The sequence below is a fragment of the Anthonomus grandis genome, chromosome 13 (genome assembly GCF_022605725.1).
Source record: "Anthonomus grandis grandis chromosome 13, icAntGran1.3, whole genome shotgun sequence".
Classification (NCBI taxonomy): Eukaryota; Metazoa; Arthropoda; class Insecta; order Coleoptera; family Curculionidae; genus Anthonomus; species Anthonomus grandis.
Genome location: NC_065558.1, coordinates 4,680,953 through 4,705,429, shown reverse-complemented (window position 1 = coordinate 4,705,429; position 24,477 = coordinate 4,680,953). Strand labels below are relative to the sequence as shown.

General features: G+C 31.7%; 1 protein-coding gene across 1 annotated transcript; it reads right to left on the bottom strand.

The window, feature by feature from the left end:
* Nucleotides 1-1,942: 1,942 nt before the first annotated feature.
* LOC126743640 (FMR1-interacting protein NUFIP1-like) lies at nucleotides 1,943-23,689 on the bottom strand. The gene is made up of 5 exons (XM_050450825.1): nucleotides 23,211-23,689; nucleotides 15,143-15,327; nucleotides 3,048-3,254; nucleotides 2,808-2,993; nucleotides 1,943-2,748 (listed from the first exon to the last, which is right to left on the bottom strand). The coding sequence occupies exons 1-5, from the start codon at nucleotides 23,534-23,536 to the stop codon at nucleotides 2,048-2,050; spliced, it is 1,605 nt and encodes a 534-aa protein (XP_050306782.1). The 5' UTR covers nucleotides 23,537-23,689; the 3' UTR covers nucleotides 1,943-2,047.
* Nucleotides 23,690-24,477: the final 788 nt, after the last annotated feature.

Here is a 24,477-nt window from a genome sequence, read left to right as displayed (position 1 = left end):
GACTGTCTGATCGATGAGGTTGTCAAGATCCCACATTTTGTCCTCTTGCTTAATTACATGCTGGACTGCTTTTCGCCAATTCTCTGGTGTCGCTTCCGTAATGGCTTGATCAAACAGTAGCTTAACATCTTTCATTTTAAAAGTCGTGTTTTGTCTTGCTACAAATCCTTTTACCTGCGTCCATATCAGTTCTATAGGATTTAGTTCGCAATGATATGGCGGTAAGCGCAGTACAGTTATATTATATTTTTCGGCTATATCTTCCACTGCGTATTTCATGAAACGAGTTTTGTGTAAGTTTGCTATTGCCAGCAGTTCTTTTTTTATCAAATTTGCTTCAAACGCAATACCTTTTGCAGTCAGCCAATCGATAATTTCTTGCTTTCTCCAACTTGAAGTTGGCGTCTTCTCTATTCGCCGTGAATGATAGCTTGCGTAATTATAGACAAGCTATCAAAAAACAATTTTAAATTCGCATCGCCGATAGTTAAAGAATGCCTCGATCGATTGCAAAGTAGGTTTAAACTTTTCTTTATAATAGACGAACAAGTACATAGCGCTATAATAGCTTCGGTTGTACACCCTCAATTTAAGTTACGCTGGTATAATGTTATTAGTAAAACATACTCTTTGTCTCCAAGTTTAACATCAATAGAAAAAATGGTGGTAAACCAAGCAAATAATTTTATTGATATTAAAAAAATATAGATGAATATTCTAAAAGGATTGCTTGTACATACATTTTTTGATTTTGATGATTCTGAAGCACCTGATGGAGAACGTTCCGGGGACAAGTTATCCTCAGAATGAATCCAGTTTTTCGGAAAAAGCAAATTTAATTAAGAACCAAGCCGAATTAGAGCATTTAAGTTATTAGTGATTTGCAAGGAAATTTAAATATGCTTGAGGTTTACCCGACAATAAAAAAAATGTTTTTAAAATTTAATACTCCACTTACCTCTTCCGCACCGGTTGAGAGACTATTTTCGTTTGCCACAATAATAGTCCAAGGAGACATATCTGATGGCAATTTTGAAAAACTTGTCGTTTTAAAGAACTATGCTTAGCTTGGATTTTATGTTCAATTAAGATTTTATGTTTGGTTTTTAGTTTTTTAGGTAGTTGTATTGCCAAAAAGCGTTTTGATATATTTTTTTTATTTTATAAAGAAACTAAAAAGTTTAGTTTAGTTTTAAGAATAACTTGTTTGTGCATTCCATTATACAAAAGTGTGCTTATCTTCTACGAATGTTTAATTTTAAGAATTTATGTTTAGTTTTCAAGTTCCTAACTTTCCCAAGAAGTTGTGATATTTTTGTTATTTAAGAAATAAACGTTATTTGGTTTTTTTAGAGAAAAAATTTCGTTTTATTTTTGTTAAATTATAATGTTTTTTAAAAAAAACTATGTGCTGTGTAAAAAAAAGCTGTTTGTACTATGGCAAATAAAGATATTTTTTTATTTTTCAAAATCTTTTTACATTTTCCAGTTTTTTAAAAGCATTCGTACTCTTTACTCGTACTACCCGTAAGTTACTTACGAGTAAAATAATTACAAATACATTTTTTTGAGTACTCGTACTCGTAGATTATACGAATTCATTTTTTTTACTCGTGCCCAGCACTGGTTACACACTTTTACACCACTTAATAATTATGCAACAAATCTACCAATACTTTTATAATAATTTATCTAAACACTGTACTCATAAATTAAACTAACGAATTATTTATAGGTTATGTTTCTGTTAAAACTTCTACCGGGATTATTGTAAATACCGGTAGACAATTACGTCACCATACCGCCATTATATTTTACCAGGATTTATTCGGATACCGGTACCGGGAGGCTTGACACAGCGTTAGATAAATTGAAGATAGATTTTCAACGAAGCAAAGATTTAATCAATTAATTTAGACCAATTATTAATAAATCCACAAAATATATAAAAAAAAACTTTAATGTCACTAAACCAGTAAGTAAACCCTAAGATAAACAAGCAAGTCATATATCACAGGTGCTAAAATAAAACATTCCCTAACCTAGTTTATGTCTGAAAAAACTGATTTTCCACCACGTATCTTACACATTGCAAAATCAAATTGCGTTCCCGACGAATTTCCGGTTCCAATAATTTTTCAAGTAGCGTAACTTTACGCCTCCTAAAGTGATTATGGGGAAATTGATCGTGGGTTCTTCGGATGCCACTCGAGGTCGACGGTACGGCATCTTCGTAGAACTTTTGCTTTTTGCCCTTTAAATGTCCCCTCGGGTGCGTCCTTTTTCTTTTTTTGGTTATCTTTGGCTCCTCTTTAACTTTTTCCTCCGTTACCCCCTCTTGTTGTTGCTTAACAATTTTTACTTCCTCAGGAGGTTCGTTATCACTGTCTACTTTTGCTGCTTTTCCGTGGTTTTCCTTAGTGGTTTTTTCAAGTGGTTTTTCCTCGGATTCGTCACTATCCGAACCGTATGCCGCCATCAAACTTCCCAAAGAATTATTAATTTTAACTGTTTTAATTTTCTGATTTTGCCACTCATCATCGTCATCTTCAAAATCGCTTATTTCATCGCGAGATTCTGCCTCTTCTTTAAATAGTTCCGAAGTGCCTTTAAACGGGAACATGTTGCCGTTCCAGTCAGCTTTTTCATTTATAAGAGAGACTTTGGGGGGAGGTTTGGGTTTTCGGCGTTTTTTTAATGTGGGACGAATGTTCGCGGTAGTTAAAGCTTTTTTTGCTGTGTTAGCCACTAAAAAAAAAATTAACAATTAATCCCTGAAAACTTATTTAAAATAATAAAAAACTTACGTCTAAACTTGTCTCTGCCAAATTTGTTTTGATTTTTCGTTAGTCTGATGCCCTTTTTCAGTTTTTCTTCTTGCAATTGATAGCGTTTTTCTATATTTTCCTTACTGGGGTAGTTTTTCTTCCTTTCCTCGATCCATTTGGCGATTTCCTCTGGACTGTTGATTTTTTTGATTTTCTCAAATAGCCCTTAAAAAAAACAACGAATAATTTCAAAACCACTTAACGAATTCGATGTTTTACCAGTCGAATGTTGCATTCTGATGTGCTTTTCAATAATTTTCTCGTGTGCGGTAAAAGTACAACCATCCAAGTTACAAGTTCTGTGCTCAGACATGTGCTTGTCGAACTGTTCTTGTGTGTAAAAATCTCTTTCGCAAGTATCACAAGCAAATTGAGCTTCTGTATCTGCCTCGTCTGGTACAGCCCCATTTTCTTGCTCATCTAACTCTATTTCAGAAAACTTTATTAGGCATATTCAGTGAAGGGTGTCAAATGTGATGTTTTAAAGGCTATTTTATAAGGCAACAATTAACGGGCTCTGAATTAGTAGAAATTTTTGAACAAAATATTGTTGCCTTAAAAAACCCCCTCAAAACGCAAAAACTAAAAACCACAACTAAAAAAAGATTTTAAAAGACTTTTTAATAAAACTCTCAAGACAGACAGTAAATTGATCTTTATTTCCTTGATTTAAACTACTTTGAAATAATTGTTTTTTTTGTGATTAAACAAAAAATCAGACAACTACTCTGGGGTTATTTGAAAATTAAAAACTAAACAAAAAAAGGAAAATGCTTTAAAAATAAAATGGTTACACTTACGGGTGGTCACAACTGCTGCTTATTGCTCATTATGTTCGAGAAAACTTTTAGTTTCTCGACACTGATCCTTCAAACTCCTTAATTTTTATTGGAGTGAGTATGTTGGATATCCTCACTAATTTTCCTGAGTAGACTTAATTATAGGAGTTTTTTTTAAATTGTTTTATATAGTAGAGCCATATTTACCCCTAACATTCAAGTTCTCTATTCAAATTAAAATCTGTAGTTCTTCATTGGTTCATACTTCAGATTAGTCGATTTAACTGGAAATTTATTGCACGAGGTCAAGTTTTAACTGAATCTCAACCATCCAATTCGAAAGAAAGATTCAGATTTAATTTACAAGAATTTTCTGAAGAATCAAGGAAAAATTAAAGTGTCAGTTTGAAAATTTCAGCTATATAACTTTCAAAAAGGTAAGTAATTTCTTTACTATCAAAGAGTGAAATATAGAGTAACCATTCTGCGTTATAGGGATTTTACAGTCTCATACAATAATGGTAAACGTCAAATAAATTTTAGGAGGAGCATTGGTACTGAATATTCTTCAATTTATGGAAAAGCTGTAAATTTTTGTATCGACTATGTTTTTTGTATCAACGATGTTTTACATCTTGTCGAACTTGCATTGTCTTATTTATTTAATGTAACACGACGTTTCGGTTGGTAAGAATCTCCAACCGTTATCAACTGTAAACTTAATAACTTTTTGTTCTATAATAACTTGATTGTTCGACAAGATGTTTTCACTGTACCATTGTCTACCACCTTCAAAAACAAACGATGTTTTACTACTGTATTGAGGTATAATTATTTTCATTCATCTTGTTAAGCTATATTCTGAGTATCAGTACATATATCATGCTTTGTTAATAAAAGTGTATGTTTTTTAAGTGACTTTGACACTTAGAATCTTGTAATATTTCGTTCAAATTTTTTTTTGTCTTTATTTTCTTTTTTACATGCATACATGGTCTAGATGACTCTATATACACATAATTGTTTGATTAATATTAATTTTTTAAGTACTAAAAAAATAGTCATTTTTTGTTATTCTATTATTGGATGACACATAGTATCGAATCGTCGGCTTAGTAGATTTATATAAATCCAGTTCAAAAAAGTTGTTAAAATTAATTTTTGAACGCTTGTTTGCTTGTACTGGCCTAAAAACTTAATCAGACTTGATTACAGTAATCAAGAACAATTTCAATTTAAACTTGAGTAAAACAGTCAATTCCTTTCAGTTCTACTGAACTAGACCAATCCTTGTATTATATAAGGCAAGAATAGTACTAGCACTAGCATAATCTAACTAGCACATCTTATAAAAAAAATATTCTCTTATGATACAGAAATTAAGAATTGAAAGAAATGTTTTGGATTGGGGTAGCTGCAATTTCAGTGATAAAGTCTAGACAGTCCTTCCATTTATATTTTTTTAAACAGCAATATACGCTACATACGTCATATTTTGAAAAAAAAAATAAAATTTTTACACCGATAAACAGTTTGGGTTCAGACAGCAAAGACTGACTGTAGGAACAATAATTTCTTTCATGTAGTATATGGTCGGAGGTTCTGAAGAGGTTTAACATGTAGGAGCAATCCTCTGAGACCTCTCCAAGTACATATCTCATGATATATTGTTGTAAGTATTGAACTGATTGATTTTTAAATTTAATTTTGGTTTCATTACGTTATTTCAAGACATTCCATTAAAAAAAAAAAACATAAATCTTCTGGAGTTTTTTATGGAGACATTTTTTACATATTTCAAATAATTAAGTTTGGAAAGTAATTTCTTTAGTTCCAGATTTTTTAAAGTAATTTTCAGTTATTTGAAGTCCTGTCTAGGTATTTAAAATTATTCTCGGAGACACTTTATTTTTTCTTTTAAGCATTTTAAATATATTTTTTTTAAAACTATATTTCAGGCCCTTAAAAGTAATTGTTCGTTTCTTCCAGGTATTTGAAGTTTGATCGAGAATCTTAGAGACTAGATATTTTACTTTAGGCATGTTCTAAATTTGCAATGAATCATATCCAAAGCACTAGATCTAATAAGGATAAACAACTATTTATTCCCTTAGTCTATAGTGAGTTCGGGCAGGGATTTTTAGGGCCAAAACTGTACAATTTATTATCCAGATACATCAGAAACATCAAAAGTAAAAAAAAATTCTAGACAATCTCAATAAGTTTAATGTTGTAAGCTAATTGCCTTTATCTTGTTAAATATTATTTGGGGAAAAAACTCCCGTTAAATTCTGTTGAAGAAGAAAATTAAAATTGTACTGGTTTATTTATTTCTTCTCACTCAGAGGCTTGCATCCAGTGAAATATAACTACAAGATTTGCATTCCACTATTATACTATGAAATAATTTGGTATTTTCCAGGCTGCTGACTTTTTTTCAGCTTGACGTATTTTTGTGCACATTTCTGGCACTTTGAATGATTTTTTTTATATTATTTCGGGCATTTACAGTCAGTTTCTTAAAAAGTCATTCCAGGGTTTCAATGTCATTTTTTTCTTTGCCTTCCTGGTTTTTTCATTTGGATTGTTGGAGACATATTTCACTTTTTTGTTCCAAGCATTGGAAATATTTGTTTTCAATATATTTCCTTGGAGTAATGGTTTTTTTCTTCCAGGCATTTAAAGTATTTTTCCTTTAGAATCTTGGAGACGTATTTTACTTTAGGCATTTTCCATATTTTTTGCCAAGTATCTAAAACACTTTTTCAAATTCCCTAAGCTTTTGGAACAATTTTTCCAGTATTTTGAAGTAATTTTACTATAAACATCTGAAGTATTTTCGTACACCTTTCTGGCACTAATAAATAATTTTCGTAGATGGAGTTCACAGGTTTAGGACCAAGAAATCAAAAACTTCCTTCTTATGAAAAGGTGCCGTTTATTTACGTCTTTTCAAGGCTGTAATTAAGAAACCGAACAATTTTTTTTTTAATATTAATTTTAAAACATCAAAACTATAGACATAAGATCTTTTCCTTTATTCCTAATATATTATCAAAATCTTTTTATTTTCCAAAATATATAAAGAAAAAAGGAAAAAATTTTATGGGTATAGTTTAAATGTTTTCAAATTAATTATCAGTTATGTGCTTAAAAAATAAACGTCGGCACCTTTTCAAAAGAAAGGAAATTTTGGAAGCTACTTACCAACAACGCTACTTTTAGTCAATAAATAATTTTTTATATTATTTTAGGCATTTATAATCAATTTAAAAAAACGTATCGAGGCTTTCAATGTCATTTTTTGTCTTTCAACATTTCAAAACCTTCTTTACTTTATACCAGTCATTTCTTTACCTTCCTGGTATTCAAAATAATTTTAAGGCCTTTTTCAAGTAATTTTAGAAGGAAGTAATTTTTTTTCTACTTCTATAGTAGATACAGTTCAGGCAGTTTTTTTTAGATTAGTTGACTTAATTACCCCTCATTGTAAAATATAAAAATAAATATTAATTTTTGATGAAACAACCTCCATTGAGGTATAAAACATTAGAAATGTTTAACCTTTCAAAGTAGTGGAGAGAAATTTCATGCATCATGAATGAAAACCTTCCAATACAGTGCACTCGAGAGTGCCATAAATGCCCCAGGAAGGAAACAAGTCATAAATTTTAAATTATTTATTCAACATTGTCAAATAAATTGATTTATTTCGCCCCTTTTATGTGTATAAATATTAGTTGTTAAGTAATGTTAATCAGAATTTATAATCACTTACACACAGTGTCAAAATAAAGTCAAATCCTTATTTCTTCCCAACCAATATTATAACATTTATATATTTGCTGAATACCAGTGAAATATGGCATAAAAATTAAGTCGTACTCAGGAAAAACAGGACAAAACTTTCATTATTAAAAAATAAAAACGGGTACATTGAATTGTTTCATATAAACAAAATAAATAAAAAAAGTCATTGGCTCTTTGGTTTTACTAAAGTAATTTATTTAAGTTATGGGCTAAAAACTACATTTCTTACGATTAATAATAGTACCCGTCCCGGTACTCTCACTATCATATAAATTTAGTTGCTCGTTAAAATTAACAGAAACAAATTTGTTACTTTAAAAAAATACTTTTACAAAAAAAAAACACATTTGAATTATTATTGCTTGCTTTAAGTGAAGCAATTCATCTGGATAAGTGACTTATACAACTATACAAATTAAACACTTATTTATACAAAATCTGAGAGATTAGTAATTAAATAGAAAAAACTGAATACTATAATGGTGAGTTCAGAAAATTTGGCTAAAATGGAGACTCGAATGTTCTGTGCAGCCATTTTTAATTATAAATAGAGCCCCTTTGATTGGCTGATTGAACTTCAGGTTGTATTTGCAGATTGGGGAGACTTTTGATCATTATGTTCTTAAATTTTGTTGGTCTCGCCTTCTGAGGATTTGACCGTTTTGTCTTTGTCCTGTAAAGATACCCAAGGGTTTAAGATATTCATTTTTTAAAAGAATCATTCGTAATAAATATGTCACTTTAAAAATTTAATTTATAAAAAGTGACCTAAAACATTAAACAAAAAATAATAATAAAATAAACATTCAAAGCAGTCTTATTTTAAATTTTATTCTTAAAGCTTTTTTTCATGCAAGAGAGCTCTGGATATACTTTGATAAAAGTCATCGTTAAGAAAAATTTAACTGAAAAAAAATGTTAGGCGAATCTTATTTTAATGAATCTCAACTATCTATCTGGTTTCCTTTAAGCGTTAGTAGTAAGTAAATTTAAATTAACCTTTTGGAGCCAAAAAAATAAGGGCGAATTAAAAGCTGTCCTTCATGCTATGCCAATAGTTCATAGTGTAATTCTTTCACTTAGTTTATGTCAGTATACGCTAACGTCTTGATGCTGATGAATGATGATGTTTTTGACACACAAATTGCTGACATTCACTCCTGGATCATGCATTAATTTTTAGAGTATTTGTTTCCTAGTTTATTAGATGTTTGCCTTTAAAGTGATCACAAAAAAAACTGTTAATAAATTATAGCTTAGATAAATATTTCAATAAAAAAACAAAAATTGTATTGTAGATAACATACACAAGAACAGATAGAAACAAGTAGATAGAACTGATAAAAATTCTCTACAAAATTTTGGTTTCATTGTTATGCTTCCACTAGTTTTTTAGGTTCTGGACTTAGTTTTATGTAAGTATTGGCGTTCTTGTACAGAATACTAGAATAAACAAAAAACCCAACAAGACCATTAAAAATCATTTAAGTCTCACCAAATCATAGTAAACTAAGGGAAGGTCTGTTTAATTTTCAAAATAAATTGAGGTTTTCGTTGCAGCGTGAAAGAAAAAAAGTATAGAGGATTTCAAATTTTTATAGTTTAGTTGCAAATTTTAGACATGAAACTAAAGTAACAGTAAATCAGATAAATGCATCCGTTAGTTTAAAAACCTCTGTAAATAATTAGGTATAAATTTAAATTAGGCTTTAATTTTTTTTAGGAAATGCAAAAGTACAATGTGAGATAGATTTAAGGCCTCTAAAAGTTCACAGCTCTCTGAAAATAATATATTTCAATTCGAGGTAATATATATTAAAATACTATTTTTTAGACTAATTGTTTTTTGTTTTAGTTTAACGCAGTGGCGGCTTTTGGGGTAGAGCCACAGTGCCATGGCTCTACCTAATAAACGTTGAAAATAAAAAAATAATTGATTTTTTGATTTTACTTCAGTCCAAAAAAATATCTGTGTATTAATATTTAATACCAATTATAAAATTAAAATACTGGAACGCAGCCAGTGCAAGATTCCGCAAATTTCGCTAATGCGAAATCGAAGACGTAGTTGTCGCGCCAGGCCCCGTGTCGATGCATGTTACATCAAATAATCACAGCAAATGTCCTTGAAACAATGTGCTAAAGCTACGGCAAATTAAATAATTTTGGGCCAGGCTCCAAACCAATAGAATCTTTTCTAGCAAAACGTGTGTGATATTGTTTGTTTTGATTATTCATCGGGCGTTCGCGGTTCCGTAGAGATCTTTTATTTTATTTGGATGGCGTTTTCGGCTTTGTTGGTGTTTTTTATTTTTATTGAATATTAAAAACAATGAATAAAACTAGTTTTTTAAAAGCAAATCCATTTTCCCGTTTATCATTGGAACAAAAAGTAGAAATAAAGGAGTTAGGGCGACCGTTGCCCGATTTAAATATAGAAAATTTTTTTTTAGTTATTAAAAACAATAAAATTACTTATTTGTGTACCTTACTGTAAATATGCAAAACTGTATGTTGCCTGTGACCTGAAGTATTGACATTTCCACGTAGTTTTTGTAAGTTCATTTCCTTAAATTTAAAAATTTTTAAAATGTATATTTTTATCTACAAAAAAAAATAGAAAACTTATTGCGTTATAATTTTGATATTAAAATGTTATAATTTCGATCACTCGTTCGGTCATGATAAAATTAGATCAAGGTTTGGCCCTACCTCCCTGAACTCTCAGGAGCCGCCACTGGTTTAACGTATGATAGAACGAGAAAGATCTCTATGAAACAGGTGAAAATGAAAAATATCATCCAAGTGAGGCAGACAACAATTTGTGAGTAGAAACCCACACTGCAAGTACTCGTTTGCTTAGCCCTTTCGCTCACTGTGTACAATGTGTACAATTCAGAAAGGAATTTATTGTTTTGCTCATAGTGTCAACGTTTGTGTACATTAGGATCTTACATGTAGTATAGATACCGCCCTCTAGGGGGCTTTCAATAAAAGTTTGTTACTGTAATTTTAACAGCTGGCGAGCAATATTTGAGTAACGCGTGAAAGGTTATCTGGTAGATTATTGTGGTGTTTTGTTTGTGGTGAAAATAGTAAAAAAAAAAAAAAACAAATTAATAAAAGGTGGTATTGTGAGTGCTAACAGTGATCCATTCAGTTTTTTTCGCGGAAGTAAATTTTTTTGTCTTTGAGACACGCACACATTTGTGTACACAGTGAATCAGAGAAGTAAAATTACAAGGTAAATTTAATCGTACTTTTTTCCTTTTTTATATTAGTAAATAGTTAAATATTATAGAATCGTTATTTATAATGAGCCGAAATCGCCCGCTAACAGATAAAGAACTATTAGATTTAATAGAAGCCGGATTATCAGACATTGAAGGACTCAGTGACGGCGAATTCAATGAAGATGATGGCTTTGATTTTGATCCTGAAGGTATATTACTTGGAACTAGTATATAACGTGCGTACCATATATACTTTTTATCTTTTAGAATTACAAGCAATGAGTGATAAGGAGGAAGAGGCTGAACATGTTCCCAGCACACCTGTAACTCAACAACGTGAAGAGACTGAGCAGCTAGAATAAGCAGAACCTAAACCTGTTCCCAACATAATGACAAAAACTCCACAAAAGTCGAAAAAATCCAATATAGAAGACTATTTGGAAAACAATAGTCTTTCAAAGAAAAAGGATATATTCTGGCGAAAAAATGTGTAGTATATCACTCCACCGATAGAGTGGCACGTTAGAGAAGAAGAACCAGTAGTTCAGCTAGAAAGCTCAGCGTTTTTTTTTCTGTAATTATTTTGCAGATATTTTCCAACCCATGATGGAATATACAAATCTTTACGCTGTTCAGCAACAAACCCGCTTTGTTCCTACGACCGACGCGACGGTTACTACTACGGATGGACAGTAAGCGCGATTACAAAGTTAAATTTCAAGTTCTTGCGACTACATAGGAACATCAAAATATTACCACACAGTAATACACTTTGAAGTAATATCAGTAATAAGACCGAAATAATTACCCTTATTTCTTCTTTAAAGTAATATTTACCACCTTGGATATTAAAGCAAATTACCTTTAAGTAATTATTTCTACTATGCAGTAAAATATACTTTATAGTAGCATTTTTTTAAAATAATTTACTTATTCCTAAGTCATTTTTACTTTGAAGTAACAAAAGAAACTTCTTGGTAACTCTAACAACAATTCGCCATATTTTTTTAATTATTTGACTCCATTTTGTGAAAAGGTATTGCACGATTCTATGAATTTGCTAAAATCGGAATACTTTTACATTTTATGCAATTTTTATTAAATTATAGACTTCTTATAAAGACGGTAAGAACGTTAAAAAGAAGTTCCCGGGACGATAGAATTACGGATTTGCTACAGCAAAATCATTCCCAATTTTAGTAAAAAAGTGGTAACAGAACGGTGCCTAAACGGTTCCCGCGACTAGTAACCACAACTTTAAAGTATTCTTTATAGTCGCGACTACGTAGCTGTTGCCAAAAATGCTAGTTGGGATGACTGTTAACAGGTTTTATAAATTGCGGCAACATATTCACTTCGTGAATATTCACGACAAACCGGACAACAGTGACAGATTTTGGAAGGTGCGTCCATTATATGATGCAATTAGGAGAAGATGCCTTTCCCTTCCATTGGAATCAAAATTGTGCGTGGACGAGCAAATGGTGCCGTTCAAAGGCAGTTTGAACGTCAAGCAATACATCAAAAACCATGGGGAATTAAGATTTTTGCGCTATGTGGCAGCAGTGGCATCTTGTATGATTTTATAATATATCAAGGATCTACTACTGAACTTGCTGTATTTGGTTCGGGTGCTGCAGTTATACTAAAATTATCTGAACGAATCTCACTCCCTAGGGTACAGTTATATTTTGACAACTATTTTTTAAATTATAACTTCAGTACCTTAGAAATAGGCAAATATACACAACGTGCACAGCAAGAGCTGAAAGATTTAAAAATCCGCCATTTTCGTCCGATAAGGATATGAAAATAAAAGGTCGAGGTTGTTCCGAAAAAATTATTAGCGGGGATGGGGAAGTCATAATGACAAAATGGTACAACCGGCCAGTTGTAATGGCATCAAATTATATGAGAGTTGGTGATAAAGACCAGTGCCGGCGATGGGATAAAAAAGGGAAGGACTATATTTACGTTTAAAGACCACAAGTAATAAATCACTACAACTCTAATATGGGGGGGTGTTGACAAGATGGATTTCCTTATTACCTTGTATCGGACATTTATTAGGTCTAAAAAGTGGACTCTGAGAATGTTTGCTCATGCCATAGATATGGCATGCGTAAACGGCTGGTTGGAATATAAAGAAAAAGCTGCTAACTTGGGTGTGGCTAAGAATGATGTCCTAGATTTGCTTCACTTTAGAGCCTATGTTGCTGAGGTTTTAATCTTGGCAGGAAAAACATCTACTAGGAAGAGGATGAGGTTGTAAAGTACCAGGCTGTAAAGGACGGTCAAGAATTTTATGCCAAAAAGTAACGTTAACCTGTGCCTTACAAAAAAAAGCAACTGTTTTGCAATATATCATACAAAGTATTTTTTTGTTTTAATTTATCTTTTATACCATTGACTACCAATGTACACAAATGTGTACATAAAAAAAAACTAAAAACAAACGAAAAAATAAAAAAACTGTTTACGTCAAACATTTTCAAAAAAATTAAAGAGTTGATTTACAAAAAATCAAATTTTCTTTTAAAAAATTAAAATTCATGAGCGAAAGGGTTAGAAAAACCTAAAAATAAAAAAAATACTTTTTTATTTTTTTCAGAAAAAAGTCACTGGAATAAATCAAATAAAAAAAACGGAAGAGCAAAAATATACAGAAATCGTTGGCAACAATATGAAATTAAAAAACGGCATAAGCCTGCCAAAGCTCCACAGAATATATAAACTGCACTACATACATGTGATCTGAAAAATTTGAAGAATATAAAAGGAAAACAAAATGTTAGTTAATGGCAGTCAAAATAGGAACCAAAATATTCTTGCAATCTTGTACTATTTTGTTCATTATGTAAGAAGTGAAGCTATAACCATTGAGCAGACATTTTTAGAACCTGGCCATTCTATGATGGAAAGCAGCATGCATAGTGGCCATTAATGATTAGATAAATATTTTTAAAATGACCAGATCTAAATAAATTACCCAATAAGTTAAAGAGTTAAAATATTTTAAACCTCTTTCTCAGTCCATCCTAAAAAACAGTATGGTTAAAACTCAAGGAGAAAAACTAAGGTGGTTAAAATCCAAGAGTAATTAAATACAAGTATAGCCACCATGCTGACTACAATTTGTGCCAATATAGATGGACTGGGAACAAAATAATCTCCACCATGTTTCACATTTTGCAAAGCCTATTTTCAAATGCTACACTATCACCACAGAAATATATAATGATCTGAAAAAGCTATGTATTAATAATATAATTCACTCAGAGTTCCGTCATTGGAACTTGTCTTTACCAATATCTAATTCTGTTAGAAATCACAATCCAGAAGTGTAGAGAGTTAAAGTGAAGAAGATGAAATTTAATTTCTATTCGATTTTTTTGTGTTTACAATTGATTATGTACTTACACTACTTGTATGTTTGACATGTTGTTAATTTGTAAGAAACTAAAACAAATATTTTTTTTTAATTTGTGTAATAATTATTACATTTAATGTTTATATAACATAACTAAACAGAAGAAAAACATGACAAATGCTCAGTAACAGAAAAGCCTATCAAATACTAATTTAAAATAGATAGGTGCCCATTTCGTTTTTACAACTGTTAAAAAATTAGGCCCCAATCTTAATTTTAGATAGCACTTAAGTGGAGTTATTTTGTGAAATGAAACTTTGCTGTAACATTTATACTTTAAACGCGTTTATCTCTAAACTAACTTTTTAAACGACTTTTTCCAGAACGCCGACAATGAAGAATTACACCGTGAAATATTAGCACATCATCAAGATACACCACAATATTACTTCCCACCCCAAATAGAAAAAATTGCAGTAATTTTGTTCTCATAGTCAATATGATAGTTTTATGACATTGGGGGCTGGTTTATACTTTTATAGGTATTCCTCATGATTCTTACCAGTTAGAAGAATGCATCTTTTCAAATAATTGACCTGTATATAAGAAAATAGGTCATGTTATTCTATTTATTTTATTATGTTTCTCTTAATCAAAAACTCAGATGGATAGAGATGTGATCATTATGATTTTAAAAAAAGAAATTCGCCTAATATTTTTTTATTTTTGTGCCCCACTATGGCATCAAAATAGAACAAGAAAAAAAAAGGAAAAATCATCAAAAACACAAAATAAGATATTCAATGAGAAATACCTATAAGTTGATATCTGCGGTATAATCAATGGGTGCTGTGTTTCTCTTAAATTTAGTAGCATCGGGCTGGAGTTGTGGAATACGCATCTCCACCCGCCCCAGATTCTCATTTTCCGCCTCCTGGTACAATTTACTGCACTTTTCCCTTTGTTCCCTGTATTTGGCCCAATCGTCTTGGCTCTGTGTTTTTTTAGCCTCTTCCAACAATTGGTCTTTTTTAGTAAACTCGGTTTTTAGCGCTTCAGTTACCCAGGGCTTTGTCAAATCGACATTCTTAAGACTAGGACGGTTTTTCTTTAATATTTTACCTCCTCTGATGGCTCCTCGCATCCCTCCCCTCTGGAAACGACCCGGTTTCATCGCACCTCTCGGGCCCCCTCTGAAACCACCCCTCATCATGGGTGGACCTGGTGGGCCTAGAGGTGGACCCATCATCATTGGTGGTGGGGGTCTCATGCCGGGTGGAGGTGGTCTCAATCCAGGTGGTGGTGGCCTATAACAGTTATTATTAATGGGACATTTGTTTTAATGGAGCATAAGTTTGAAAATAAGACAGGCTATAATATATTAGTTTACTTACACTAGGCACCCCTTAGAAGCCTGTTAAATTGTCATAGAGAAAGGGAGAAAATAACTTTCATCTAATTAGCTTGTACTATCATATTGCAAAACAAAACACAAGAGATCTTCACCATGAAAGAAAGAAAGAAAGAAAATGTGCTATATTACGTAAGACAAAACAAAATCTTGTGTACAAGCATCCTAAAAACTAAAAAATTCCAAATTCACTTTAAATTTCAAATTTCAAACAAACATACCATCTAAAACATTTTACCATAAAATTTACACACATTACCAAAATTAATTATAACAAAACAGATTGAAAAAATAAAAAAAAGCATCTTTTTGATAAATTTGATTAGCAGAATTTAGAGGAAGTAAATTAAAATATTTAATAGGAAACATAACTAAAACACTAAAATGATGTCAGAGCACAGGTCAAAAGGTATCATTAAAAAAATTGCTATTATAGCATTAAAAAAAGGCTATAATATGCCATGGATAATAAAAGTGACTTTAACAATGCATACAATCTTTTTTGTAGAAAAACATACTTACATACATACATAATAATAATAAGGCTTTTATTTCCAACAGTCACTCACTTACAGGAAATACAGGAAGAATTGTGTACAACCGGTTTAAGGTTTAAAATTAAATAATACAATATAATATTAGGCTAAAGGAAAAGTTATGGAAGAGGCTTATGGGCTAATAAAAAATTTTAGAAAACATACATTTACTCAAAGCATTATATACCTACCTACAAAATCTCTAAGAGAAATTCAAGATTTAAGACTATTGATTCAAAATCCTACTAAGAAAGACATTGAAGCAACAAAGAGGTCTAAGTTGTGGTTACAAAGAGTATTAAATAAGTTACACATATAATAAATCGGCGACCTTCTAAAAATGTTATTTAATGCTCTATTACACTGTAATGTTCGAGAATTTCTAGAGTTTAATCTGGGAACAACAAAGTAAATTTGATTTGACAATGAGCTACAGTCGTTTTTATAATTAACTAACTTATATAAAAAGACCACGGCCGCTACCACTCGGCTAAGGCTTTCATGTTAAAACGTGCAAGCATTATATCTTGACATGTTCCTTTTAATTGGATAAACATCATTGGTCTTGTACATTAAATATTTTAAAAATCTACGCTGAATTGACGCAGTTTTATCAATCTCCACCTGATATACTGGATGCCATATAATTGAAGCAAGCTTGGAGCGAATAAATGAGCAATATAAGAACTGCACCACCCTAACTTCATCAAAATTGCGACAATTTCTAATTATAAAACCCATAGATCTGGATGCTGCTATAACTGTATTATAGATCGGCACTGCATTAATACACAAGTTGAGAAAAATCGATTTTTCTAAAATTTACAAGCCGCAAGTCATTATTAATATAATTATCAAAAAAATCTTATGGAATGTTAGATAACCTGCATTTACAATTTTTGAACTATTTTTTATTCAATTAATCAGTCATGATAGTAGAGCGGCAGTCCAATAACTAACTTTGCATAGATTTTAATAAAAAAATTAAACAAATTGTTTTATATCAAAACACAGTAAATGCCCTTGCTTTGTTTTGTTATAAAATAAGATGTATTTAGTTTTTTTTTCTACTGCACAGCTCTTACTGTGTCTTGACAAAATTTATTTAAAATATCAGTAGGTAAAAAATGGATATTTTAAGAAATAGAAAATACAATGCAAAACTACATTTTTATTATTCCGTAGAATAAAGGGGGAAACAAATAAGTAAATTTTTAACACAAAAACAAAACATATTCGTACTAATAAGCTAACAAACGTCCATTAAAAGTTTGTTGGTAAATCAAAACGGAACAAAAATTATACGAAACAAGTAACATAAAAACACCAGACTAAGAATCGCTATCTATGGCTTTCAATTGTTCATGATTTACCAAGTCCAAAGATGTTTCTGACTCTGGTAGGGTTGCCAAGACACTTTTCAACTTTCGGGCATTAATGGCACTAAGTCTTTTAAAATAAGTTTTTTTTTCACGTGAAATTCCTCGTATATTTAAAGCATTGGGCGTAAATGTACCAGGAAAATGTTTTTTTTGTAAAAAATCCAATTCCTTGTATTCGTCATTGAAATCGGTTTTATATTTCATGCAATTACTTCCCCATGTAAAACAAACTTCTACTAAATTTCCTAACAAAAACCCCTTTAAAGGATGATCCGTTTTTTTTGGGGTACGTTTCTTATTTTGCCATAACTGAAATTGATTTAATTCAAGTACTTCCAAATTTTTTCTAGAGTGTTTGACAAGTTCAGTTAATTCTTGAAAGTCGTAAATATTTCTGTTTCTTAGAATCTTTTGTTCTATATTTCCATGAACGCCATCGGCAGCCATGTGGGTATGTCCCTTTGTAAGATATCGTATAATGATCTCCTGTAGTCCGGAGGCACGCGATTAACCTCAGTAAACAGGTACGTATAAAGAACCCAATTTTTGTTCTGGGATGTACAGTTATCAGCCCAGAAAATAAAATGGGAGACATCTCTTTCTTTTTTTGTTATCTGAAATGAAGCGTCAACAATATATGATTTTTAAAGTTGAAAATTTTGTCAAAGGAAAATTTTGTATTTCATAATTATGCTGAATAAAATTTTTATTTCTACAAAGAGTTACCTGAAAACTCTTTGACACATTAAGAAAAAGTCTGTTATTCCGACACCAGTCATATATATTATTTAGTTCAGATTGAAGCAGTTGGCAATCAGATATGGTTTCTATTTTTCTATAAATTTTTAAATCGTCCGCAAAAAGCAGTTTAAGACATAAAATAGTCAGTGCAAGGTCATTGATAAACAACAAAAAAAAGAAGCGGTCCCAAGTTTGCACCCTGTGGGACACCAGATCTTACGATGTATTGATTGGAACGAAAACCGTCGACAAACTGCATTCAGTCTAGAAGGTACAAAGAAAATAATTTTAAAACATTTTCAGAGCAACCCAGATAATAAAGTTTTATCAATAAAATAGTGATATCTACTTGATCGAGAGCCTTTTGAAAATCCATGTACAGAACATCCACTTGACTTCTGTTGTTTAGGGCTTGACATATGTATTCGGAAAGACAACATAAATTAGTGATACAAGATCTTCGTTCCATAAAACTATGTTGATCGGGCGATATTAGTGTACTTACTTGTGCGTGTATACAAATTTCAAAAACCTTAGAAAAATTGCATAGAATTAATATCGGTCTAAGTCTGACTTGTCGCCCTTTATAAAAACTGGAATAACTCGCGCGATCTTCCAACAAGACGGAAACGAACCAGTTTGAATTGATAAGTTAGAAATGTGAGCTAATGGTTTCGCTAAAGGTGTAACGCAGTCTTTAACTAAAAAGCTACATACATTGTTTCTGCAAGGATTCTAGATTCAGTAAAGTCACAATTACTTTTTTTCTCCCAGATCCTATGCTAGGAATAGTAGCATACATAGAATATGCTAATTTAATATCATTTCTGCAGAACACATATCAGGATATTAATTGCAAATATTAACTTGATCTAATATACACAGATTTTGCTAAGCCCTTTCGATAAGTTGGACCATGGAATTCATTCCAAAAGACTTTATAAAATGGGCTTTCATCAACATCTAGATCTAGTAGAATTTTCCATCTCCTACTTATTAAATTGCCAGAAAGACAGTGGCAGATCTTTCACGGGGCTGCTCATCCGCAGTGGAGCGCATGAGGATCTGGTGTCTGGACAGTAAGTTGTCTTTGAACTCTGGTAAAACGGAGTTGATTAATTTTTCGAAGGCCAATATTGTCTCAGAATCTATACTTGTGGGGTCTGGTGGGCAGTCAATCCCTGTAGCCAATAGTATTAAATTCTTAGGAATACACATTGACCCCAATTTAAATTGGGAGAAACATATTAAAAACCTTTATTCCAGATTAGCTAGCTTGTGCGGATTGATTAGAAGATTAAGGGATGTAGTGCCTGAGGTATCTCTTCGCCTATTTTATTTCGGACAGGTACAATCGATCTTACAATATGGTATCTGTTTCTGGGGATCTGCAAGAGGAGCTCTAGATATATTTAGAATGCAAAAGCGTATCATTCGTTGTTTATTGGGCATGACCTACAGAACTTCCTGTAGACCTTACTTCTGCAAACTAAAAATACTCACCCTTCCCTCCTTATACTTTTCTTCCTTGGTGTTATTTGTGAAGAGACACAATCATTTGTTTGTTGAGAATAGGGCAATGTACGCTGAGGATGTGACTATGATTACACGACATAGAAGCGATCTCCGCATTCCATTGCATAATTCAGCTTACTATGAAAGAGGTTCTCATTATATGGCCATCAGGGCTTATAGAATGCTACCCGCTGATATTAGAAGCATTGAATCTACAGTCCAATTTAAAAAAGCTGTTTACCACTGGTTGCAGATTAAATGTTTTTATAATTTTACTTTTGGATAATAATTTTAACTTGTGTTAGATATTTAGAATATTTATTTTAAATTTTGTTATTTTGTTTATATAAGTATATTGCCTCTATGAATTCTAGATAAGAAAAATTAATGTACCCTATGGGAGCTAGATCCTCCTTTGTATGACGTTGCTTTGTCGTCCTGTATACGATTTTATTGGCAAATAAAGGATATTATTATTATTATTATTATAAATAGACCTGAATTAGTGGAGTTCAATGGTTTCAGATCATCTACCTACACTGCACACTAAGGGAGCAATCTAGCTCCATTTTTGTTTTTAATTTTTATCTGTGCCATTTCTACAGTATGTGTCTACTGTTTGCCGATAACATGAAGGTATTTTGTCTTGATACGAATGTTATGACTGTATGCAGATTTTTATATGAATAATACGAAGTTAAGAGACTCCCACTGAGCTTTGGAATGTAAGATATTACTTTCTAAGCACTAATTTAGCCAAGAAAGTTTAGTTGCAGTTGGATGTTGCTCTGCTTAGCATAACTTTGAATAATTTAAAATCAGTTTATTCAGACCAAATTAAATTGTTAATTATTCAGCCATTTAATGTGCCACCTACTATTAGTTTTATGTTGTACCACTTAGTAAGTTTGATCTTGTTATTTGAATTTATCTGTCAATATTTTAATAATTGTCTTATTATTAGGATTTGTTTCCTGTTGGACCATAAAACATTGAATTTAAATATGTAATCTGTTGAGACATATTCAATTCTTTGGGTAAAAGCTATGTCTTGGGTTGGAGAAAACAAAGGAGGCATAAAGAGGGTGGCCAATATATTAAGGAAATCCCTTATATGACACCAAATGTTTTATTGTTTATTTATGACAGCAATTCTGAAGCACTTATCCTTTCCTGCTCTATAATATCAGCAATTGAGAGGGGAAATATATCTCATTACTGTCTTATGTGATTTTAATTACATTATATAGGGAAACAGTAACATATCTAGTTTTTAAACTCGATTACTACACCTCAAATATTTAATGAAATTCTTCTAAAAAATCACTGTTTTCTGTCCATATTATCCAACCTAATAATGCTGTTTTTACACTAAATATTTAAATAATTAATATAAAATTATATCAAATGTAAATAAACAGTGCTATTAAATTAAATATTGAATATATATTTTCTGCAAAAACATTGTTTTTTATCAATACAACCCTTACCCAGTCAGTTATAAAAAAATACACTAAGTAGTTATACTATGTTATTTTTCCTCCTTTTTGAGATTAGTTGTATATATAGATTAGTCATCTTGTATCAGAAATTCCAAATCTACCTAAAAAAATCTATACATGCTGAGCGGAACATATGATATCCCATTTAATTTTAAGGGGGTCAATTATTGGCTTCCCTGTACATTTTATAGAAAAAATGTAAGATAACTTTTTGAAGAGACCAATCTGGCAAACTCTTGTGCAAAGTTTCAACAAATTTTAATAAGCAAATCTTGAGTTATTCAATTAAATATAACTGCAAAATTAGCAAATTTTCGGTTCAGGTAAAACCAGACACCAGCCATTAACAAACAATTTGTTATAAGGCTTTGTTAAATATCAATAGACATAACAAATCTTGTATCAAAAATTCCAAATCTACCTTAAAAAATCTACACATATATTTTGTGTACAGCAAATCAGTGAGTATAAACGAAGATTTGTACATATCTATGGTAGTATTGACATGCAATGTCCTAATCCTAAATTTTTAGGCTTATAAGCTATGGTGGAGGGCCCACATAGATATCCTATGTCCATAAATTGCTTCTGGAGTCTTTGCACACTTCAAAATTTAATTAAAAAATTGTTCTCCAGATATTTCGACTGAAACTTCAGAAGGGCAGTATAAATTCTTCTTAAAAAGTTGTTAAATAGACCAGATTGTAAATTGTCTTTTGACAGTTCCTTTCCTCTTGATTTTTGCCTGTTACTTACATGTAAAAACATGTTTTGGTAATTTTAGGATGTTCATGATCATTTAACTAGTAGATAAATTATTTCTCAGGTCTATTGAATTAAATGATTTGATTTGAAAAAGATAAGACAAAAAACCCAGTTTAGACATAATTCAGTTTGGCTAGTGTTTACATGGGAGTATGAGAGGATTAAGAAAGGGATTCCACCTTAAGATTAAACAGCTGTTAAAGATCTATTTATTAAGTTTTTTTCAAGTATTTTTTTTTATTTGTGTTGGTAGCACTGGGAGTTAAATCCCTTGATTGGTGACAGGCAGTGATGTCCAATGATTAATTTTATAAGTATCGAGTAGATACTGATACTTTATATCTAAGTATCAGATACTTTGTATTCGTTACAAAGTAGTCATTTACTTGTATACTTGTTAGTGAATATACAGGCAAATATTAAGATTTTATATGAATACCTATATTAAATTTAGGGCTTGCTTTGGCGTTTGTTATATTTTTTGAGAATAATAGAGGTTTGTCAAGTTTTAGTAAGATATTACAAAATGATATCTTAATATTTATGCTAATAAAAAGTATCTAATCAAGTAATCGAGCACGACGGACGAATTCAAATACTTTTACCTAGAACAAGGTATCGAAGTATCAAGCAACTGCATGGCGAGTGGTGATAACGCCGGGTAAATATAAATAGGTATTATTCATTAATTATTGTTGGGCCGATCGGCGGCGGTTTATTTCATTTTATTAACAATAAATAATGCCATATTTTACTTATAAAATGCATAAAACTTATAAACGCATAGGCAGTTAGGGTGACGTGGAAATTTGGGATTTAAAAAAGTATTCGAGTAACAAGTAGTTGGGGTCTAAGGATTCGATTACTTCGAATCTTCACATGTATCAGATATTAAAGTATCGAGTAGATACTATCCGCACATCTCTAGTGACAGGTGTTTACACAGTAGTTTAAAGCAGTTTATGAGTTTTTATACATGAGAATTATGTTAAACTGATTTGCACTAAACCACTTTAAGGTACTCCTATAAACTTAGTAAATAAGTAAGCCCTCAAATGAAGATAAATAGTTATAACAAATTATAACCCCAGTTTTGCTACTTTCATAGATAATTATAACATGTATTATAAGCATCACTAAAATGAATGTAAACCCACTTCTTATAACACTTTATAATAGGTTGTATAAACCAGACAACAAAAATATGATGTATTAACATTCAAGGTTAATGACCTAAGGTTATGTGACTTGTATATGCAACTAGAAGAAGCCTTTTTTTTATATATCTATAAGCATTTTTTATATTATATATATAACATTTTAAAACTGTTCACTTACCTCATACCAGGCGGTGGTCCTCCCCTAGGTCCAGGACCCATCATACCCCTGGGCGGTCCATTCATTCTCGGCGGCATACCTCGGCCGCCCCTCATAGGGGGCACCGGGGGAATTTGTGGCATCATGCCGCCTCTCATGCCAATGCCGCCCCTGCCGCCTCCGCGCATCGGACCGCCGCCCCTGCCCCCAAAACCCGGGGGACCGCCGTTCATGCCGCCCCTGACGCCACCGCGTTTTACGATGCCGCCTCTGGCTACGCCGCCGCCGCCACCGCGTCCCCCGCCGCCCCTTTTTCCTCCTCTGCCTCGACCTGCTGGAGCGACCATATCGAGGATTATTTCTGCTATTTTTTACTTACTATTGATATTAAATGTGAAAATTTCAGGGAAAAATTATTATGAGACAAAAATGGCGGCGTGGATTCCTCGCGTTTTTTTTTATAAGACGCGAAGTGACTCGAGTGAAGTTAGCGTGGGTGATGACAGATGACAGTCACCGGACATAAAGAACTTGTGGCGACGTTGTCACTTCTGGAGAATTTCCTAGATGTTTTCCATTTTTTGGCAGAATATATGATTTAATTGTAAAAAAAAAAACGAAAATTAGATACAATACATTAAGAATTAATCGCTCGCTGTTAAATCATTGTTCTTAATTAAAAATCAATTTTTATTTTCTATATACAAGGGTGTCCATTTAATATCGCGGTGCTCCATTGCGGCTAAATCTTGAAACGGAAAAAAACGGAAAAAAATGTTAATTAAGTTAGAGGGGCTACTTTTTAAAATTAGTTTCATTGATACAGGGTGTCCCAAAAAAGCGTTGTACATAATTTGATTTTTTTTTAATGGAACCACCTACATTTTTATTCCGAAATGGGAGTCTTATTTGACTCTCTTTTTAACCCCAAAATGAGACCTTGCCTAGTTATTAACAATTTAAAGAAATTTTCACGAAAATCAATATAAAGATCTTAATATTTACCACCGATGTTTTTTCTCTTTTTGAAAAGTCTATGTAGTTCTTAGCTTAGATCATTTTTTATCAAGAGTTAAAAAGAATAAGGAGAATCTCATCGCATATGCAGTCAAAAGCCTTTGAAAGGTCACAAAATATTGCCCCAATGTCGGATCCCATTTCAAGCCGTTAAACCACATATAGAGTAAACTTCAAAATTGCCTTTATAGTAGATTGTTTTTCTCTAAGCTCAAATTGAGAATTTTATTTTGTTCATTGGTATGACCTTTTGCATTTTGAAACTGCTTGG

Coding starts and splice junctions, on each gene's coding strand:
- LOC126743640 (XM_050450825.1), bottom strand. CDS start 23,536: ATGGTCGCTCCAGCAGGTCGAGGCAGAGGAGGAAAAAGGGGCGGCGGG. Junction 3,255..15,142: donor GCGAGGAGCCATCAGAGGAG/GTAAAATATTAA, acceptor TTTCTGAAATAG/AGTTAGATGAGCAAGAAAAT. Junction 2,994..3,047: donor CAGAATGCAACATTCGACTG/GTAAAACATCGA, acceptor GTTTTTTTTAAG/GGCTATTTGAGAAAATCAAA.